General features: G+C 39.4%; 1 protein-coding gene across 2 annotated transcripts in view; it reads left to right on the forward strand.

The window, feature by feature from the left end:
* The first annotated feature begins 22,416 nt into the window (after positions 1-22,416).
* The window catches only part of cadm1b (cell adhesion molecule 1b), a 175,995-nt gene continuing 175,306 nt past the window's right edge, over positions 22,417-23,105 (forward strand). For both annotated transcript variants that reach the window (XM_084951215.1, XM_084951216.1), the window contains exon 1: positions 22,417-22,570. In XM_084951215.1, the coding sequence (XP_084807341.1) occupies positions 22,495-22,570 (76 nt within the window). In that variant the 5' untranslated portion in view covers positions 22,417-22,494. The remainder of the gene's footprint in view (positions 22,571-23,105) is intronic.

Consider the following 23,105-nt stretch of genomic DNA (forward strand, 5'->3'; position numbering starts at 1 on the left):
CTTGACTTTCATTTCTTTCAGTTTTTTTTTGTTTTTGCATTAATAAATATTAATAAATGATTGCCACAAAAACTAAAAGTTCTCCTGAGGTTTTGTAAACCACGCTGATCAAAATATTTAGAGATTTTGTCAGACAGACAGTGGAATGTGCTCCGCATCTTCTAATTTCCTAAAGGTCTTGGCCTAAGCAAGCTCACTGACAATGAACACTTACTGTACAACACTGTTATTTTTCCGAGAAGAAAAGAATAGAAGAATTACTCGCTACTGTGTATCAAAATGAATACTCTAACAATCCCGAGAGTGTTTCATATTTTACTTTGCAAAGCAAAAGAACTGCACTTAGTCATTTCTTTTCGTGTGTACAACATTTACAAACGCTTGCAAAGAATGTGAAACGTTCTTTCCAATGTGCACAAAATGACCTTGTTGAAGGATTTCACATATTGTTTTGTAAAATTCAAGCATCATTCAGGAATTGGGCCAATGCAACTGAGAAAAACTTTAAGTGCAATTGAGTTACAGTTATTTGTGAACAAGGCGAGTGCTCAGATAAACATTTATGTTGGCAAAGGCTTATCTGTAAAGAGCAGGATTATAGGAATGTGGGGGTGTAACAAGGAGAAGACAGCAGAATATACACTTATTGGCCGCATCATTACGTATACCTGTTCAACTGCTTGTTGATATCAAATCGCCAGTCGCGGTATCTAAGTGCGTTTTAACAGGCAGACACAGTCAAGATGACCTGCTGAAGATCAAACTGAACATCGGAATGTGGAAGAACAGTGATTTAAGTGACTTTAAACATAGAACACAGTTGTTGGTGCCGGATTGGCTGGTCCAAGTATTTCAGAAACCGCTAATACTGAAATACCCAGTAAGCAGCAGTCCTGTGGGCAAAAATGTTAACGTTATGGTTCAGAAAAGAATGGCTAAACTTCAAAATAGACGATTGCTGATGACTCTGATGAGTCTAGATTTCAGAATTTGGCATAAATACCATGGTAGCATGAAACCATCCATCCAGATCCAGCTGCTACTGGTGGTGTAATAGCGTGGGCGATCCTAAAAAGTTCATTCTGTTCATCTGGATGCAGCGTTTCCAGTGGGAGAAATCTTTTCGTCGCTCATCCAAGTGACTTCTTCACAGCTGACTGCATATTTCCCCAACCTTATAAACAGTACAAATGCATAATGATCGAAACAAGCACCACTTACTAACAATGGGCCTTGAGGTCAGTTTAATGATCATTATGCAAATTATCATGACCATTGATCCATGGCTATGAATACCATTCGCAGACAGTTGGGGGATGCCTTCAATCACAGCACTGAAAGATGGTGAAAGATGCACCCTTAGCCTTTTTGTTCTTGACCATGTCCATCTCTTTATGACAACAGTGTATCCATCCTCTGATGGCTTCTTCTAACCATGAACATGGTACTCGATGTCTTCACAGTCACCAGATCTCAATCCAATAGAGCACCTTTGGGATGTGGTGGAACAGGCGATTGGCATCATGAATGTTCAGCTAGCAAATCTGCAAGACCAGCGTGATGCTATCATGTTAATATGGACCAAAATATATGAAGAACCTTTCCAGCTCTTTGCAGAATCTATCCAACAAAGAATAAAAAAGCGTATCTCAAGGCAAAAGGGAATCAAACCCAGTGGTGTACTTAATGAAGTAGGCGAGTAGAAGAAGAGTGTAGAAGAGTGAATGAATGGGACACTTTATTTCCCTGCTACTACTGCTGAGTCTGATCAAAGTCTGTGGTCAAGCGTACAGCAGGCCCAGGTATTCTCAGCACTGTTTTATTTCTGTAAGATACAATTACACAGTAATAAGTCATTCTAATTTGTTTCCACTGTGCTTCTTTTCTGATTATCTAAATGTTTGTGTTATGTGAAATACACCACAGATTTTTTTTGTCCTACTCAATAAAATGGAATGAAAAAGAATTTGCTCAAACAGTCTATTAGTTTATATGCAGGTATTCAGCATCAGTGTAAACATGTAGGACAAGACTGTCAGTAAGTAAGTGAGAAGATGGGGAACACACTTTTGTTGTCCACCGTCATCCTGACAGGATATCAAAATATTTTGACCACCCTGGTTTACACACTGCTAAAGGAACATGCCATTTTAGTGGCAGTGACTCACTCATTGACACAAACACTTAATTTTTCTCTAAACGAATTAAGGACTTTGGATACGTTACAGCTTTTTGCAAGTTATCTGCAGTGTTTTGCTGTCTGCATGAAATATTCTGGGAGATGCACCTTCAGAGCTGAGAACTTCAAAAATGTTGTGAGAATTTAATGCTGTCAAAGCAATTAAGAAAAAAACCTGCAAAACCCTGACATCAAAGAAATATTTGAAGTCATGAAAGCATATGCTATCTTTGAGGTGATTCCATACATTTTTCATGCCATTCTTCACTACACCTTCCATCATATAGTGTGAAGGAGGTGGAGCACTTTCTTGCAGTCTTATAAACTCTGCTTAAAGATAAGGTCATGCACTAGTGTATCTCTGAACTCCATTTAAGTCTCTCTAAGTTATGTTAAATGTATAAATTTGAATGACATTCATATTTGAGCAGATTATCTTTGTTTAGTATTTATTCATTTACGTTAAAAAATTGGTCTTAATGAAATTTAATTTCAAATTAACACAGAAATATAATAAATAAGAGAAAAAACAGCTTATGAATAAAATGAAAGAAAAACAATCTTATGTTTAACTACAAGAAATATACATTCACCGGACACTTTATTAGGTACAGAACTGGTGCTGAGCTGGACCTTACTTCATCTGTGTGCTTAGATTTAAAAAACAAACATTCCTCAGAGATTTTGGCCCACATTAAAATTATTGCATCACACAGTTACTGCAGATTTTTCAGCTACGCATCCATGATGTGAATCTCCTATTCCACCACATCCTAAATGAGATCTGTGACTGTGGAGGCCTTTTGAGTACAGTCACTGGATGTTGTGTACACTGTGGTCATAAAGGGATGGACATGGTCAGCAATAATACTCAAGTAGGCTTATGGCATTTAAACAATGTTTAGTTGTTACCAAGGGACCCAAAGTGTGCCAGGAAAATATCATAAAGATAACACAGATTTTCATCTTAACATTGTCTCTGTGAGTCTGTTGGTACAGCTGTCATGTCAAGTTTATTGTAAAGCCCACCACAGCCACACGGACCAGCTGATGGATGCTGCTTCCACGTCAAGGAAGTAACCAGTTCTATACGTGCTTGTTGTGAGCTTCTACTGAACCACCGAACAGTGTTTTTATGTTTTAAACTACATAAACTACTATGTACATTTTTTTCCAGCTATTTAGCAGGACATTTCTAAAAACTAGAAGTAGATGTCTTTCTTTATGGTATGTTTATGATAGGATCACCAACCACTTTAATAGGTACCAGGCTGGATCACCTTTCCTTAATTCTTCATAGCAGGGATTCAACAAGTTGCTGGGCATCAGAGATGTGGGCCATACTGAAATGACAGCATTACAGTTTCTGCAGATTTGTTGGCTGCACAACCGCAATCCGAATCTCCTGTTCCAGTAATTGTAGAGGCTGCCTGTGTACAGTAAACTCAGTGTTCAAGAAACCAGTTTGAGATGATCTGAGCCCTGGCAGGAAGCAGCCATTAGATGGTAAATGGTAAATGGCCTGTATTTGTATAGCGCTTTTACTAGTCCCCCCTAGGGACCCCAAAGCGCTTTACACACCCAGTCATCCACCCATTCGCACACACATTCACACACTGGTGGAGGCAAGCTACAGTTGTAGCCACAGCTGCCCTGGGGCAGACTGACAGACCATATCGCGCCATCGGCCCTTCTGGCTCAAGGTGAAGTGTCTTGCTCAAGGACACAAAGACCGAGACTGTCCAAGACGAACTCCCAACTCTCGACCCACGATAGATGATGGCTTCACTGTATTTAAGGATGGACTTGGTCAGCAACAATACTCAGGTAGGATGTGTTGTGTTTAAACAATGCTTGCCCAATACATGCCAAGGAAATATCTCCACACCATTGCACCAAAAGCAGCATGAACTGTTGACAGAATGCAAAATGGATCCATGTTTTCAGATTCTGACCCTGTCATCTGAAGCCCATATGCCAGGTTGAATGCGCATTCAGAGATCTCCTTTGCATACCTTGGTAGTTATTTGAGGTATTGTTACCTTTCTATCATTTCTGAAGCAGTCTGGTCTTCTTTGATCTCTGACATCAACAATGCATTTTCACCCAGAGGTTGCCTGATTAGATTTTTTGTAAACAATCAGCTGAACAAATCTAATAAAGTGGCAAGTGAGTGTGCGCAGCAAATACGGAGTGCACAGCACCAGCGACAAAATAAATAATAGTGATGTAAAGTTTGGCCATTGATTAAAATATGATTTGAAATGGCAGGAAAATTTTATTTGAAATAACTTCATATTTCTAAAATGATCTCATGCCCTTTCAGCTGTATGTCAAATTATTGTGTGGGCTTAGAAAAATCAAAACTAGGTTAATTAATTATATGCTAGTGAGCCTGGTGAATTTGTGCCTGGAAAAAAATCTGAATGTTTGAGCTGTATAAGTTTTTCACTCTGATTTCATTCTGAGGGAGAAGATTGACAACATCTATCTCAGGCAGGATGAATCTCTAAGAGATATATACTCAACAGCATGACCTTATTTAAATGATATCCATGAAAAAAAAATCTTACACTGTAGTAGCCTCATCCAAGCAGAGATGGAAAAGCGCCTAAATCAACCCGAACACCCTCTGCTATTTTGAGATATAAATCATCTTCCCATACTGTTCCGATAGTCTGCATCCAGACAGGGTTTAATAAGTGGATGAGACTATACAAAAGAGAGTGGGATCAAAATGTGGGCAGGTCTGGTATAGCTGGTGCTAGACGAGAGGGAAATCGATTAACCTCTAAGTATCTGTAAAAAAAAAAAAAAAGAGTTTGAGGAGACTAAACATGCCAAGAAGAAAACAGAAAGAAATCTTTTAAAGGAAAATGTCGACATTTGGGTGGGTGGGTGGATATATGCTCATGTGTTTTATTGCTGGGAGAAGCTCAATACCTCACTGGTGTCTGCATGCCAAATATGAAGCTACAGCCAGCAGCTGGTTAGCTTAACATTAAGACTGCAAGCAGCTATGAGGATTTGTCAAAAGGTAACAAAATCCACCTACAGCACCTCTAAAGCTAACCTAATTAACGTGTTATCCGGCACATATTGTGTATGATCAAAATCCTTAGTTTGCATTTTCAGTATAATAGAAACATGGCCCGAGAGCTCGGACACGTCTTTTGAAGAATTAGACTGTTTGTTTCTTGTTATCTTGTGATGAAATGAGAATCAATAAAAGAGCATCAGTCAAGACAAGCAGTACATAATGATGCCATCCTCTTGTTTTGATATTCTGCTCTGTTCGTCATTTGTACCCTGTTTCGCAGTGCAAAATATCCTTATGTCATGGTCATGTCCAGTTTTGACAGAGAGGAAGCAAGAATGCAAATGCTGGGTTGCTAATTAATTGCGTGATGGCTTGGCAGTCTGTGTGTATCCACCTGGCCCATTAACTTTCAGAGAGTGGATATTTTTTAGCCCCCCCTCCCCTATTTCCACAATAAAAAACAGTTAGAACATATACTTCTCAATTAACTCTGCTGTCAATTCTTTAAATTGATTTCCCTCATTAAATTAGAAAAAATAAAGAAATAAAGAAATAAATGATCCCTGCACTAGCCAGTTAGTATATAACCCTTTTACCAATCTCATGTGGTGATGCTGCGTGCTGAAATTACTGAGTTGCTCACTTCTCTCCTAATTTTTGTCAGAACTCAGACAACGTTCATATGCGTGTCGCTTCAGCCTAATTCAATTCATCACAAGAGGGGAAGACAGAACTATCTTATTTGCTGCTTTGTGCTAGATAGTTACATTTGACTCGTGGTTAATACACAATGGAACAAAGAGTGACATGATTTATGTCAAGTGGAAAAAATAGTCCGTTTGACGGGCCTAAATTTAGCTGTTGCATGGTTTTGTGGTGCCCATCACTCTCGCGAGCGTCTCCTTTTTCGTGAAAGAAAAAGAAAAAATCCAACCCGACTGAAGAGGCAACTCTCTCAAGGTTATATGAGCTGTCACGTTACAGGCCACAACCTGAGGAGCCACAGTCCGCTTGTGAAATGTCAGATCAGTATGATGTGACATTTACCCTTGTTACAAATAAAAAGACAACTTAAATAGCGGTGATGCTGTAAGGAGCTGATCTGTGCATATAATAGCTAGCCCTAGTTTAACATCCCATGCTTTCTACATGAGTAAAAAGAAGTGTTTGACAAGCATTAACAATTTTTAACATATTTTTGGATCAAAAACTCAATCTACAAGCTGGAGTTATTCTATCCCACAGACTGCATAAGAAGAAAAATACAGACTTTTAACCCATCTCCTATTTGCAAGCCTTCTGTTAAGCCAAACAAACAAACAAAAAAAGCCCAACTTGTCCTTTGTGGTGTATGACCAAAATTCAAGCCTTTACTTTTAGGTTCATTCAAATTTGTCTTATTTTTCATTATTTTACATCTTTGTGTTCTCTGCAAAGCCTAGGTAAAGCTCTGCAAAAGCACCTGTCATGTTTATTGCTGCAAAAGAAGGAAACAAAGGGATTACAGTATATCCGGGTGTGTAACTGGGTCTGACAGCACTTCATTGCAGTATGTCATTGCATTGTGGCAAACACTCAGGTACTTGTCACCACTGGGGTAGAAATGCATGATGCAATGTTTGCTCATCCACTTTGTACAGTGTAAGCAAGGAGATATGTGACTAAGGCCGACATCAGACAGATTGGCACCTTGAGGAATTTGTTAAAAACAAAACAAACAAAAAAGTCATCACCGCTTTGAAGTAGTACTTCTTTTAAACTCCAGTTATAGAAATGAGACTTTGGAAAGGAGAGTGAAAATTGGCTTCCCTAAGGTAAAACTCCCCTTACACTTAGAGGTGTATAAACAAGCATAAACATGCTTGAGATGTGATGTTTTTAACCTACGTGGTTGCAGTTTGGCAATTAACATCACTGACAACATGACTACTTGCTATTATCAATTCCTGTTTAATATAGTACTACTAGTAGTATTACTAATACTACTGAAACTGCTTTTCGTACTACTACTAATAAAAATAATATGTTTTGCTGTTTGCCCAGTAAATGCTGCAGAGGATTATAAGGATTATCCATGATGGGTAACAGTTTGCTCAGTGACTTCCTCCTTCCAAAGCATCCAGTTTGCTGCCAATCACGACGCCAGCCTTCCTAATCACTTTTTTCAGTTTGTTTGTATCACTAATTCACCAATTCATACAGCAGAGGCTCAGCAAAGTACGCTGCTCATCACCAAAACTGAATGCTAAAAAATCATAAACATTTTGGTACACCCATTGAAGGATCTCAGTTTCCTCAGGATACACAGCGTGCTCATTGATGCTGATGAAGATACCCAAGTACCTTTAGTCCTCCATCGCATGGACATCTTGTCTCAGGAGAGACTTGGGTTGCGTAGCTTTATTCACATTTAAAAGCAGATGATTGCTCTCAGACTGCCCCACAAATTCATCCACTACTGCTCTATACTCCCGGTGCTCATTGTTAATACATCCAACCCCTGCAGAAATGTCAGAGTGTTTCTGTAGGTGGCACGCCCCGGAGTTGCACTGAAAGCCTGAGGTGTGCAAGGTGAACAGGAATGGAGACAGCACAGTCCCCCGTGCAGCTCCCCAATCACCAAATCAAACCGTGCAATTCCTACATTTATTAAGACCTATTTTTCCTCCAGCCTTTTTTAGAATGGTATTTTCTTTCCAAATGTAAATCAGTCCAAAATTACGAGTATCCTTTATGTATGTTTGGATTTTACTGAGTTATTAGGAAGAAATGCACTACATTCCTTGAACAATCTAGCAAACAGTGTCTTGTAGCCACCACTGCTGTTCCAGCTGCAAAATGTGTTGATGAAAGGGTCAAACTGCAATATTTAATTGTAAAATTCAATTAAAATGTGTACAACTAAAGTCTGGGATTTAAAATTGAGGTTATACGAACCTCTATGTATGTGTGCTTCTAGCAGCTTCCAGATGCAGTATGGTTGCTTCTTATCTTAGTGTGTTTTTGTCTCGGACCTCGTGCTTGAGGTGACATTAATGAGGAAATAGTAGAATAATAGAGGTCTTCAATGCAGATGTCCAGAGAGATGTGTATTTTGCGCAGTGTTCAAGTTACTTTAAATTTTAGCCACATGCAGTGAATATTAATTAGCACTCAAACAATCAGCATCTTATTTCAGACGGATGTTTAGCCAACATCCCCCAAGGCTGAAAATGCTATGAATCTTTTTTTTTTTTTAGTATTTATTGTCTCACATAAAAGGGTACAACAAGTAGAACATAAACACACACTTCAACCCCTAATTGTTTCTGTTATGCTTGCGCATGAGTATTTATCAGTGCCCGGAGCCAGACAATATGACTGGCAGCGTTATCCAAGCACAGACTTCTTGTTCATAAATTTTATGATTAATACAGATTGTGTTGTAATCTAGGGAAGCATCCTGGCATGAAGGTTGAGGATTATACATTTTTCATCTCAGAAACTAATTGAAAAGACCCATGATGTTGCTCTTATCACTCATATCCCCAGCTGAGCAATGGCCGGGGTGAGATATGACTGACAGAAAAAAGGGAGACTTAATGAACAGCATGTGACTGTTGAATAGGCAGGTGCTGGATTGTAGACTTGGATGTATTTTAATAAGGATATCTTATATTAGTCAGTATTCAGCCATTCAGGCTAAGTATTAATACCTGCAGTCTGCTGTAAGCACCTTTGTAATGGATGAATGAGCAGCCAAAGTTTTTGATATAAGACATTCAGAATGATATTATTCCAATTTCGTTCATGTGACATTGAAGTAATACAGCGCTGAAACATTTGGCAAGTCAATTATACTTATTTTGACGTTTATTTAACATACCTCATATTGAATACTGAGATCATGTTAAATCATTATGAGAGAACCCAGGTCTCTGCAGCAGTTAGCAGATAAGGCTTGTCCCCATGCTCCACACATGCTCCACACATGGTTTGCTGCTATACTTCAGATTCTGAAGTACACCAGTTTCTTTGACCCAAGTGTGAATAACACCCTGGACATCCTGAGCTATTTTTGTACTTGACAACTTAAGGAAGATCTATATCATTTCCATGTTTGGACAGTAAATAGAAGCCAAGAGTGCAGTAGCCTAGCTAAACATAAAGACTGGAAACAGAAGGGAAACAGCTGGCTTGGCTCTGCTTGAGGGCATTTTTCCCCTAGTCTGCGAAACTGAGCTGCTGTCCAACTACTAACAGTAGCTTCATATTTGCTGTACAGACACAGTAGTGTGGATCTTGTCATCAAACTCTTGATTAAAAAGAGTGACTATTTCCTAAATGCTCAAAATCGTCCTTCAAAATGACCTGAATAAAGTGTTAACTTTTTAATCACAGGTTACAGCCTGAGTGTAAGTTTTTACCTTTTTTGTTAGAGTGATTTTATTAGTAGTCATTTTAGTAAATATCAAAGTATTTCTCACAAAAAATAAGTTGCAGTTCATCTGAGCACAGTGAACAAATTCTTGTGAGAGCTTAAGAGCTTTTGTAGGGTATCTGGGGTGTATTAATATAAGAATGAGTCATTTGTTGCTAACATTTTTCACAAAATTTCTTCTCTCATTTAACCTAACACGTGTAGTTTAGTTACACATAAAGTGTCTTTTACATAGCAGTATTAAAAGGAAGGTTCTCTAGCTTCTATGGTTGTCTTTAGGTAAATGGCATATCAATCAAACACATTTCTGGAGGGAATAATATGGTCATGCTTCATCACTGCTTCTCACAGTGACCTGTTATCTCACCCAAAGGAAATATAAAATCAAACACATCCACTCCTTAACACTCACTGATGGCCCGTGAGCTACTGTGATGGGTTTTATTAACTTCCACTCTAGAGAAAACAACATATTTAATTCAATTCCATTTTCTAACTTAGTCTAGATTACACTAGGTTAGCTCATGTTCTCCTCTTCCAGGGACCTTAAGGGAACAATATCAGGAACAAAGCTTTCATCATATTTTCAACCAGAAGACAAGAAAGGAGTACTGTGGCTAAAAGTAGCAAAATAATCTAAGTTAAGTTGCGTTTAAGCATGTTAAAACTGTACCTTTATAGATGCCAGCATGTTGGTTGCCCATCGGTTTGATCCAGAAACAGCTATTAGATTGACTGCCATGAAATTAAACAGGCATTTAAGGCTCCAACATGATTAATCCTTAAAACTATGTTGAGCTGCTGAGCTTTCTTAAGTACTCCACCAGGCAAAAGGTTTAACATACCCAGAACAGATGCCAGCGTTCGCATAAATGGCCACAAAATCCGTAATTTGTTACGGTCATTCAGATTCTCAGAATTCTAAAAAACTGTCCCATGCAACCGGCGTGAGGTTTGAGTAAAATACTACATCTGCTGTATATAGAGTAAAGCACTGAATGACTGCATATGTGAATGAAGCTTACAGAGTGAGGGTGCTTTAAGGTGCCAGTAAACCCAGGAAAGAGATACACGAGTCCATCACCATTTCAGTACTGGTGTATTTTAAAATGTATTTTTCAGTGTGAGAATGCAGATAGAAGCTGGTGAACATGGTCAGCATTATGACTAATAAACATTTGCATATTATTATTGTTTCTGTGAGTCTTGTCTCTGCACAGCTGTCATGTCAAATTCTATAGCAAAGCCCACCACAACACAAAGAGCAGCTGATGGCTGCTGCTTCCATGTCAGCAAAGTACAAAACTCTATATGTGCTTGTAGTGTGCTTATGCTGAACACGAGTGTTTTCATGTTATTAAACTATATAATTACAGTGCACAGTTTCCCTGCCTTTTAGCAATTAGAAACCAAGTATCTGTCTTCATGGTATGTTTATGATATGAACTATATGTAAACACTGATTATACACTCATTAACCACTTTATTAAATGCCAGGTTGAACCTCATTTTGCCACCTTTGTTAGCTGCTTCTACAAACATTTCTCAAAGATTTGAGTCATACCGACACGACAGCATCACAGTTGCTTCAGATTTGTCGAGCACGACCTGAATCTCCTGTTCCGGTGACTGTGGAGGCCGTTTGAGTGCAGGTCAGGTCGGACCAGCCACAATAATCAGGCAGGCTGTGGCATTTAAATGATGCCCAGTTGCTACTAATGAGTCCAATATGTGCCAAGAAAATATCCCCCACACCATTACACCATCACTGCCAGCAATGTGAATTGATGCCATGCCTTTAAGTTTTACACCAAAATTCTGAACGTACTGTCCAAATATCACAGCAGAAATCGAGATTCATTACACCAATTTTGATTCATCTGTGCAAGTCTTAGCCTCAGTTTCCTGTTCTTAGCTGACAGCATGGCATCCAGTGTGATCAGCCTACCTGCTTCAAGGTTCGATGTGATGTTCAGAGATGCTCTTCTGAATACATGGGTTGAAAAAAAAGTATTTCAGTTCAGTTCCTATCAGTTTAAAGCAGTTTGGCCATTCTCTGACATCAACAAGGCCTTTTCACCGAGCGAACTACCACTCACTAGATATTTTCTTTCTTTTTTTGGACCATTCTCTGGAAACCCCATGGTTGTGAGGGAGTTCAGATCATCAGTTTCCGAAATATTCAGAAACACTGGCATCAGCAATCATGTCACATTCAAATCACCTTCCTTCTTCATTCTGATGCTCAGTTTGAACTTCAGCAGGTCACCTTGGTCATGTCAGGATTGAGCTGTTGCTTTGTGATTGGCTGATTAGATATTTGTATTAAAGAACAGTTGAACGGGTGCACCTAATTAAGTAGCCCACGAGCGTATAGTCGCCGGAAATTAGATCTGCTAAAGCAGCATAGTGAAATAGTGTATCTCTGATAAAGCAGGCTGCTTTATCAAGCCAAAAAATGTAAAAGGTGTTATTCAATGGGATTGTTATACAGCACAAACCATCGTGTCACAGGAAGTAAGACAGTGTAGAAAAAGTTAGCTCATGTCCACATCATCCACTACTTTGTCTCGCCTTGAAAGCTTGTCACGAGACATCGAAGTAGGAGACATTAAACCAAAGGTCAGGGTGAAGATGAGTAAGACGCTATCTGTAGACAATCAGAGGATGAGAGTGCGGCAGATAAGGTGGTGAGGCTCACCATTTCAGTGCAAAGCATCCCCTTAACTAAGTTAAGGGGATGTTAAGGGATAAGTTGGAACTGAGGACGCCATCATCTACCTGCTCAATCGTGTCTACACCCACCTGGACCAGCCGGCGAGCACTGTGAGGGTCATGTTTTTTGACTTTTCTAGTGCTTTCAATACCATCAGGCCAACCCTCCTGGGTGATAAGTTAGCAGCGATGCAGGTTGATGCTTCTCTGGTGTCCTGGATTGTTGATTACCTGACAGGAAGACCACAATATGTACGTCTCCCACAGTATGTGTCTGACAAGGTGATCAGCAACACAGGGGCACCACAGGGGACTGTCCTCTCCCCCTTCCTCTTCACCCTCTACACCACAGACTTCAGCCACTGCACAGAGACCTGCCATCTTCAGAAGTTTTCTGATGACTCTGCGGTGGTTGGATGCATCAGCAGGGATGATGAGACAGAGTACCGGGCTGTGGTCGACTCCTTTGTCACGTGGTGTGAGCAGAATCATCTGCAGCTCAACGTGGCAAAGACCAAGGAACTGATCGTGGACTTCAGGAGGACCAGGAAACACTTGACCCCTGTTTCAATCCAGGGGGTCAGTGTTGACATTGTGGAGGACTATAAATACCTTGGAGTACACATTGACAATAAACTGGACTGGGCTAAAAACACCACAGCACTTTACAGGAAGGGCCAGAGTCGTCTCTATTTTTTGAGGCGACTGAGGTCCTTCAACATCTGCCAGAAAATGCTCAGGATTTTCTATGAGTCTGTTGTGGCCAGTGCAATCCTCTATGCTGTTGTATTCTGGGGGAGCAGGCTGAGGGTCGCAGATGCCAACAGACTTAATAAACTAATCCGTAAGGCCAGTAATGTTGTGGGGATGGAGCTGGACTCCCTCAAGGTGGTGTCGGAGAGGCGGATGCTGTCCAAGATAAAGACAATGTTGGATAACACCTCCCACCCACTCCATGACATGCTGGTCAGTCACAGGAGCACGTTCAGTGAGAGACTGAGATTACCGAAAAGCACCACTGAACGACACAGGAAATCTTTCCTGCCTGTGGCCATCTCCCTGTACAACGCATCCACTTAACACACTGGTTACTGCTACAACTACACGTTTCTTTTCCAGCTATTTATTTATGAGTGACTTATGTATGTATATATATGTATATATTGTACTATTCTTAGTTAGCGTATTGTCTGTCTTGTCTTAATGTTGGTTTATAATGGAGCACTGTAACAAAAAATAATTTCCCCCAGGGATTAATAAAGTATTCTGATTCTGATTCTGATTCTGATTTATGTCTGCTCAAGACTTTTAGTTTTATTTTCTGCTTTGGGAAAGAGGTTATTGTTTTGAGACTAAGAGCATGCACAGTATTATATCAAGCAATAAACCATCAATTTTCAAAGTTTTTTTTTTAAAGCAGAGTTTCTTTTTGGAATATAGAATATATAAAACAGGGAAGCTTTGATGTCTGAAGTTAGAACTTCAAAAAAAAAAACCCTCTTTCAAATGGGAGGAAAGACTTTAAAAATGTGTTCCTTTTTTCATTCTTTGAAACAAATGCATCAGAGTTATTTATATTGTTTTTAGACTGTGCAACTTTCAGATTTGTACTGTATATTTGTACATTTCTCACCAACATTCAGAAAGTACAATATCTGCCAGATAAAGCAGCACATTAAAAAAGTATTTGTCACTAGGTCCTTCTTCTTAATTGGCTCATGTATTCATTGTGATGTCTTGAAACAACGGCTAGTGAGACAACATGTTAGAGCAATTTTAAAGTGATTAATTAGTGTTTACAGAGTCAAACACTTGAGCATTATGCATGATATTATTCTGATAGACCTCACATGTGTTTATTCTGCAGACATGACAAACATTACGAGGCCAACATACTAGGACACTGCATGTTGCTAATGAAATATTTTGATAATTAGGGTCACTTTGTAAACACAAGCCATCATTCTACACTGCCTGTGATTGGAATAATTAAGAGTGTAAAACAGTAGATGACACCAACTACATTGCCTCCTTGCAAAGTATTTAAAATCAAACATGGCCTCTTTTTTCTTTCTGTTTTTTTTTTAAACAACAACAACAATGATTTCCTGTTTGGTTTATTGCAGAGTGCTGAGGCGCTGTTACAGTTTTATAACCCTGTTTTAAGTTGTCATGATCCAGGTGTTTTTCAAAGAGGCCTCACAGAACTCACGCAGTCTCCACAGTCAGTATTTGCTTATACATACGCATTAAAATGAGGCCATTCACCCGTGGAGGCTACTCATCGCATACAGCATGCAACACAACTATCTGCCCTCTGTTCTTCAGTCAAGGGGACTGACTCATTTCACTGCCCTTACATCGGTGTGGTCACTGGTGTGGATCCTCTTTGCTTACAGTATGTGCCACTCGCCTCTGCGCAATGCACCACAGGCCTAATGACACACAGGACTGCCGGGCTCTGCCTATGGAGAGACAACTATAGCGCTATGGCTACCTGTTTGGAGATTTACTGCAAACAGAGCAAAGCGGTGTGGCTGCAGCTCTTCCGCGCCTCAGTGCCCTGTTGTTATTCGGCTGCCTATTTTTAAGTGTGTGGATCTGAGCTGCTGCAGTGGTGAGGGTTGGGGTCTTTTATTTAAATGACCTCATTCTCATGATCCATGCTTCACTCTGTTCATTGAATGAGGATAGTACACAGTATGTTAACAATGACCCAGACATGATTTTAATGGAAGACAATTCTCCTTCAGATTAGTTACTGTGCTATTATCTATCATCTCAGAAACTTTTATTTTGAAAAGCAATTCTGATAAAGGCCATGTTCTTACCTTGGTGGGATCAGAATACAACACTTTGTGATGTGAAAATAAATACTTTGGGAAGCAAAGGGATTTAATTTAGTGCTTAGATTAGATAGAATAGAAGACTAGAGTCTTACATAAAACAAATATTTTATTTTATTTAAGAATTAATGCTTAACTGGAGCCCATCATCCTCATCCACAAGACCCAAGAGACGTGGCAACTTTAGAGGAAATAAAATGGGTTAAATGGCTTCATAGATAAAATTCACTCCTTTCACCTTTTTGTGGTTATTTCTCCAACTTTTCTTTTTGAAAAACAAAATCAGTAAACTCAGCTGAGGTGCAAAACACTGGCTTATATTCCCATAGTCAGAACTGCTACCACTTAAACCCGTCTTATTGACTTGTTGTTTAAGCTATAGTGGGACATGCAGGCTGTAACAGAAATCTGATTAGTAGAGTAAATAACTCGTCACAGACGCATTAGAAGTCCAGCGGTATGGCTTCATGTAAACTAATTTGCACGCACAATCAAAATCAATGAGATATCTCAGCGTGACTGGCGCACAAACATCAATTAACTAACCAGCTAGAACATAAATATTTAAACCAACATCTGATCAGTGTGTTAAAAGCTTGTGCTTGTTCAGTTTACATCCAAATTGGTCGAGCATTGGTAAAAGGACTGTGAAATAGAGGAAATTGTAACAGCGCTGTGAGACTGTTTCAGTTTTTTTAAAAATTAAAAATAAACAAATGTTGCCTGCAGTAGGGTGGCTACTTGTACAGGGGGTACTCCCCCTCGCGACCCTGAACTGGATAAGGGGAAGAGAATGGATGGACACACCTTTTGATATATATTTACCAACTAAATATATTCTTATTATTATACATAATAAAAATAAATTATCCTTGTGTAGGGTTATAAAGGGCTATAACTGTGAGTGCACATCAGCATATAATCAACCACAGACTGGCTTTTGGTTAATTGCAGCTGCCCCATGTAGATAGAAAGGAAACAAAATTGGACAGATTTGAAAAAATGAAGTTCCACCCGACCCTGTGAAACTTCCCCAGTGGAGAGAGAGAGAGAGAGAGAGAGAGAGAGAGAGAGAGAGAGAGAGAGACCCAATTAAGTCTGGCTAAAGCACTACTTTTCACACCTGATGAAATCCTGTCTGTTTTTGTAAAGACTCTCATACCACACTTCCCATTCATTTATTAAATAAGGGAACTTTTTAAACACAGGGGAGGAAAAGTAATCTAATCTGCTAAGACTGTTACTTGATGAGCTGTGTCTTCAAAACCGAGCCGATTTAAAATGTGGGGAGTAGCAGCAGCTTTACAGCATAAATGACTGAAACGGGCTTGAGTATTGATATGTATTTGGCAGTTTATTTACGAAGGACACTTCAGCTAAGTATAGTTGAGAAAAACAAGTAAATAGATGCAACAGTTGTCTTGTGCTATGAATGTAAAATTGTGGTAAAAAAAACAACCCAAACAGACCAAGAATACCTGAAAAATAATCACATATCGCATTTAGTATCTACTTGTACAGCATACTAAATAGTCATAATCAGGTGCATTTAAAAAAAAGTTTCTTTACTATTAAAGCTCAATTGTAACTCCATTAAAAAACATCAATAAAGCCAAACCTGTAATTCTGTCTCCCTTTGGCCCTGCTCAGCATAACAAAGACAGCCCAAGACTGTAGCGTAGTATTATAATAACAATGCAAATTTACATAGAAATTAGGACACTATAAAGCCCCCTTAACAGTTTACAGGCCACTAGCTATCTAATTAAACCATCTTTCTTTTTTTTCTTGTTTATAGGGCTTGTGCTGCAAATAACATGTAATCTTTCCTAAGAAGAGGATGCAGCTATTGCCAAGTGTAGACATGTTCATCAAGCCTTTATGGACCCTGAGTGGAAGCCTTGTCTTTAATCAAAGACATTAGGCTTTGCAAGGAGCTTTCTGTGAGTTCACTTAAAGCGCTAATATGATCAAACAGTTATTTCTTCAACAGCAGTCGGTGAAATCCAAATTGCCAGCGGAGCAGATAACGTAATCGATGGGATCTCCCTTCTTAAATCCACCTGAAATCCCTTTGTAGCTATATAAACAAGAAATAAAAACAAAGATATGTTCTTTCAACTGAAAAAAGTGTCCTTTTTTTTAAAACTAATGGTCTGCTGTTTTAAGCTGAGTCAAGGGTTGGACTCTGGAGAATTTCTTCTTCTGCAGAGAGAGGTTACAAGATAATAACCTTTGCCTTTCTTCAAATCATTTGCAATTTAAGAAGTGTTTGGATGTTTCTAAGCCATATTATTGTCTCTTTGATTTCAGTAATTGAAAAATGAAATTATTTTGATGTGTGAAAGCATAGTCTTAGAAACTAATTTGTGTATCCAATAGGATTACAGATGATTGCTGCATGCTCTGTCAAGGTTAAAGCATTTTATTGGATTTTCTGAGGTCTGATTCTTGCTCTTTAGTTGGTCTTTAGTGTGTATTTTGCACTGTAGTGACTGGAACTGTAGCACAGGGCTGGGGAAAATACTGACTTGATTGGCTTTGGATAGAGCATATAATGAACTTTAAGTTTACCTTTGGGTGCTATAGGATAGTAGCACAGACTTGAACCTATGTTTGCTGTAGTTTCTCCAAATGTCGATGCCGCCACGCTATAATTGGGCATATGCATGAAATCACTGATCTGGATTACTGGAGATACAAGCTTAGTTTGGGGGATTTTTGTTACTAACTAATATGTGAATGTGTCCTAATCCTCATGCTATTTAGAGGAAATGAAGTAATGTCCTCCAACTGACTGCCTGAGCCTGGTAAAACGTTAATCTATTTATACAATAAAGTACAGCGTTGTCTGTTTCGTAAGCATTTAAATTTCCTTGGTTTTGCTGTAAGCATTCATGACCAAATTTCATGTGGTTTCTGATGGCTAAAAATGCACCTATACATCTGTGTTAATGTGATGTAATCACTAGCATTGTATAATCAGTTTGACTTTGATTTAGATGTGGAAAATTAGAGGCATGATATTCTTCATTAACAGCAGGTAGCCACAAGCCGTTTGGCTCCTGGCAGAAATAGACAGTTTGATGCTAATGAGCCTCGATCTGCATTACTCTGTTCAGTCTACTGTATGTGGGTATTTTCAGCCAAGTGCTCTAGCTGTGCTAATAATTCCAGTAAAGCGTAACTAGCAATACATCATGAAACCAAAGAGCTTTGCTCTGTTTTTCCCCCTGTTATTCACATATATTATTTGTAGTTGTTTGAAAACAACGCTCTCTACGGCTAGCATCTGTGTTGTAATTGTTGCACAAAAGCAATCCCCATTGAGTTGCTTCTTTTTGTGATTATGAGCCTGTCTACTACCAATAATCATGATAAAATGATTGTAGGATAATGTTCTATGCCAGGGATAAATAAACAGTTTACATGTCTTCAATCCAATTTACAAGGAAATGACTTTCAACAGCTTGTAGGATATAACATTTATTAGGGCCCTTAGGCAGTTTTTCAGCCAGGGGTGCTTTTTACCGGAGGGGATCCTTCTGCAGTAACCAGGGGGTGCATAGAAAGGTTTATTAGCTCAGGTTTTTTTTTTAAATAAAGAAAAAAATGACATATTGTTTTGAAAAGATCCAGATGCAGTCAGCTGTAACACCATGGCTTCAGTTTTGTGGAAACAAGTGAGCAGGTTTAAAAGAACTTGAAACTGTTAGGATGTTAGTAATATGGAAAATTTCAACTAAAGCTTGTTCTGCTGAATTAAATTAAAGCAACAGATGCTGCAAGTAATCAATAGTGTGCAAATAATTTACCTTGATTAATAGATGATTAAAACTTTAAACGTGTCCTTGGAAAATGTACGCGAGCTTGGAGAAATCGACCTAAATGACATGAAAACGTAATGTACCGATTCATAATTTACTGTCTAAATGATATTTGGGACAAGAGTAAGGAAGGTAGCAAAAGTAAGGTATGTGTAATATATCGTGTTAAATAGACAATATCTGGCAAAACAAATAGAGAATAAAGCAATAAGAGATCATTTCAAGCTCCAAAAAGGTTGAAGTAGCCAAACAAGTGCAGTGTGCAAGCCCCTGCAGTCTTTCAGAGTTCAGACTTATATAAATGAGACGAATGAAACAATATTTCTCTTCTGCACATATATAGAGACAAGAGAGGCAAACTTGGGCCTACCCAGCCAACTTGACATACACTATATCCTGAAAAATTTATTACCATTAAGCCTCTGTAAGGTACCACGTGACTCATGATTTATTACAATCACCTGCTGTATGTCTGTGGATGCAAAATTGCCTTTATCAGGCAGTGCATGCACCGGCTGATAACATGTGTACCATGTGTGTAACAGTTTACCAGTTTTCTATACGGGAGAATGATGGCGGTCGTTACTGCATGCAGTTCATATTCAGCTACGGAGGTTTGAATGAAAGATGAATTCAGGTGCCTCGAAGAAACTAATGTATGGAATAGGGTGGTGGTGTTTTTGTTTACTGTAAAAAAGCAAAAAAAGCACAAATTACGTTCAAAGGATTCATTATTAATGGAAGTAATTGCATCACAGTTCAATCTGGTGTTGCCTTTGACATTTACCTGTAGCAAGGATGACTTACAGGTGGTTACGTGTATATTAGCGTGACAAAAAACCAGACAGGAAACCAATTGAGCGCACATGTTTCATCCCTCAAAGGCATAAAGAATTGATGACCTGATATATTTGGAGTATCATTTCCTGTAATAATTTGCTATGGGGGGATAAAAAAAAGAAAGAAATTAAAATTTGCACTAATCCTGTCCTCAGTTATAAATGCTGTTGTGCTAAAATAAGTTTAAAGACATGTAAATGTGAATTTTGGGTGAATAATAGGTCAGAAGAGAGTCTTGCAAACACGCATTTCCTCGAGCATGATTACGGTCCATTACTCTTCCCGTGTTCTAGCCCGCTGCGTTACGCATCATACAACTGTACAGTCCCCTACAGTATGTGCTAACAGTGTGAGGAAAACACATACGTGTGAATGTTCACGTACACGTATATGGCCCGAGCATAAGAAAACCTACATTTCATTTCAATAAACCATGTTCTGACTCAGCCATTCAGGGTCACTTACAAGGGTCTGATTCAATTATTCCTCCTTTCACAACAGGAGGAAAACATTTTCATGGTGAATGGTTTTGCCTAAATAGATTACCATCTCAAATAATTCAATTTCCGTTAATTTGATTGATTTCATACCAGGGGGAAAAAGAAATCTTAATTTAAAACCATTGCATTTCTAATCAAACATTAACTGAAAAAGAGGCCTGGGTGAAAATCTTTTATTACCAGTTTCTCCACTAATTTAAATAGAAAATGCTGATGGCGGCCCAATTAAATGGCTCCACCACTATTCGGCCCACATCCAAGATCTCAAAAATAAACTGCTTAACAGTTTGTGCATGACCGTTTGTCTTGTAACACACACACACACACACATACACCAACGTACACACATAGCAGGGAGAATCTATGGTTAGCCATTACTACAGAGGATCCAGATCAAGCAGTTCAGTCATCTGATCCATTCCCATTTATTATTCATCCTGCTCGGGGAGACAGAAACGCTGGGCTTCTCTTCCTAGAGAGACCCTGGAACCCCATCTATTCTCGTGAGCAAAGGAAATGCCATGCAGTAGTCGAGTGAATCACAGAGACAGGAAAAGAGACAGAAAGGGAGAGAAAACAAAAGTTGGAGGTGTGGGTTATTGTGGTGCGCATGAAGTGGAAATGACCATGAGGCATGCTGCAAATCAAATTATAACCAATGGGTGGGGCTGGGGTCTGTAAAAAATATGAAATTATGACTTATTGAGGATGCCTCGACCAGGTGCACTTTGCAGACTGGTGCCCACCAATGCTATGCTGTCAGAAAGTAAAGCAGCCTGGCCAGTTCTGTGAGGAGAAAACACCTTGTGGAGACATTGTGTGAGTGGCAGGCAGAACTGGCAAGCTGCCACAGATAATAACATCTGAAATAAATTTGATGTGTGGAATTCAATCTGTAGTGATAGGGACGGCTGCAGCATTAGAGTGAAGTTCTAAATGCTATCTACTCATCCATGGAATGAGGACTGACACGCAGTCTCAGAGAATAGATTGTGCAATTAGCAGCCTTTGTGCTGTTTTGACACAATGAAAAAGGGAAATGAGATTCAACGTCGTCATGCACAGTTCTCTGTAGCGCTGTGATTCCCACAAGATTGTCCACATGTACCATGTTTCAGGTGAGAATAACTTGAGGGACTTGAAACATTAGGAGGTATGATATAAAAAAAGAAAAAAGTATAGAGCAGGAGAACAACAGAGGGTTCAGGTGGTCACACTTATTAATAATCTGCAATATTACATTTCCATTCAAAAAGTCAAGATTTTTTAAATGATCACCTCTGATGTGATTTCTGACATGTTTTCTCCTCATTTCGAGCAGCACGCCACCACTGCCACAACCAAAGGATGCAATACACAAGTTAAAGAAAAGGGGGCGCTCTTTGAGTAGGCATTAAGCAAAACCTCTGAGAACAGCGTTTCACCAAACTTTACTAATTATTCCTTTAATTAAACAGGCTGTTGCGGTTCTTTTAACACACGTTTTATTGAACAAACACACAAACACAGACAAACTGTTAAAACCTGTGGATACATTATAAACCCATGCATACGTGTTGCTCCTTTAGCTTATTGATGCGCATCGTAAATATAAGAATACACAATTCAATTACCAAATATTACTCTCATTGGACTAACTGCTGCGTAAAAATAAGAAACTAAACGCTTCTTCTACCTCAGAGTTATTTGTGCGTCAGCTATAAAGCCAAAGCGCAGCGAGCTGGGGACAGCCTGGTTTCACTCACATGAACTAAAAAGCTATAACCATAAAATAAAATTACTATAATATTCCTATAAAGTGTCTGTGGTTCTCGGTGGTGAAATCACCACACCTCCCTGCATGTTTTTTACACTTCCCGTGGAATTACTGTAATATTCAATATTCCTGCTGGGCTTTCGGGTGATTCCCTGTTTGGGGTTTGTTTTACATTTCTGTAAAGTCTCCAGGTATTACTGTAATATTCCTATAGTGTTTTATAGGCCTGCATGTCATTGCAACACAACGCAGTCCAATATCATAGCGGGCTCCCTGCTTGAGCCCTCCCTCCGCCTCTCATGTGTCTACATTTTCATCCCATGGCCGTCTCTAGGTGATTTAGCGCCGCCAGTCTCAAGCAGGTGTCCAACATGGCGATCACGGGAAGCGGATCTCTCGCAATTTCTTTCTTTGTTTTCGTGATTTCAGCGGCGTTTCTTCCGAAAGGTACGTGTTTTCCTAGGTGTATGTATGTTTTTATTTTGGTGGGGCTTCTCGTGTGTGTCCGTACCTAATGCAGAAATAGCCCTTCCACAGCAAAAGCCCGAGGAGTATCGGGAGAAGTTGTGGTGCGTTTGCGCTCTAGATGCGCACAAGCTTCCCCTCCAAATCTCAGCATCACTTTCTATTTCTCTGATAGTGCCGTCGACTCCAAATTACTCACGCCGTTTCTCGAGACTGTTGGGCTGCTTATCGTATGGGCTTATTTTAGCGCTGATTAAAAGGGGTGCTGTCCTGAGTTTTTCACTGCAGCACAGCTACAGATAGGACTGCTAGAAAAAAGTATTCTCAGCGCTGCACAGTTAGGACAGGCGGAGATAAAGTATCGCCAGAGATAATCGAGTGAAGTGGTCGTACAGTATTTTGACCCAGGGCAAGTACAAGGCAAATGCTCACTGAAACGTGGTCGACTCTTGTGCCTTGAGAGAGAGGATAGAGAGAGCACGGCTGGAGTGCGCTCGTATCCTTTGCTTATACCGCA

Source organism: Perissodus microlepis, chromosome 14 (assembly GCF_051167445.1).
Source record: "Perissodus microlepis isolate ML-2025 ecotype Zambia chromosome 14, ASM5116744v1, whole genome shotgun sequence".
Classification (NCBI taxonomy): Eukaryota; Metazoa; Chordata; class Actinopteri; order Cichliformes; family Cichlidae; genus Perissodus; species Perissodus microlepis.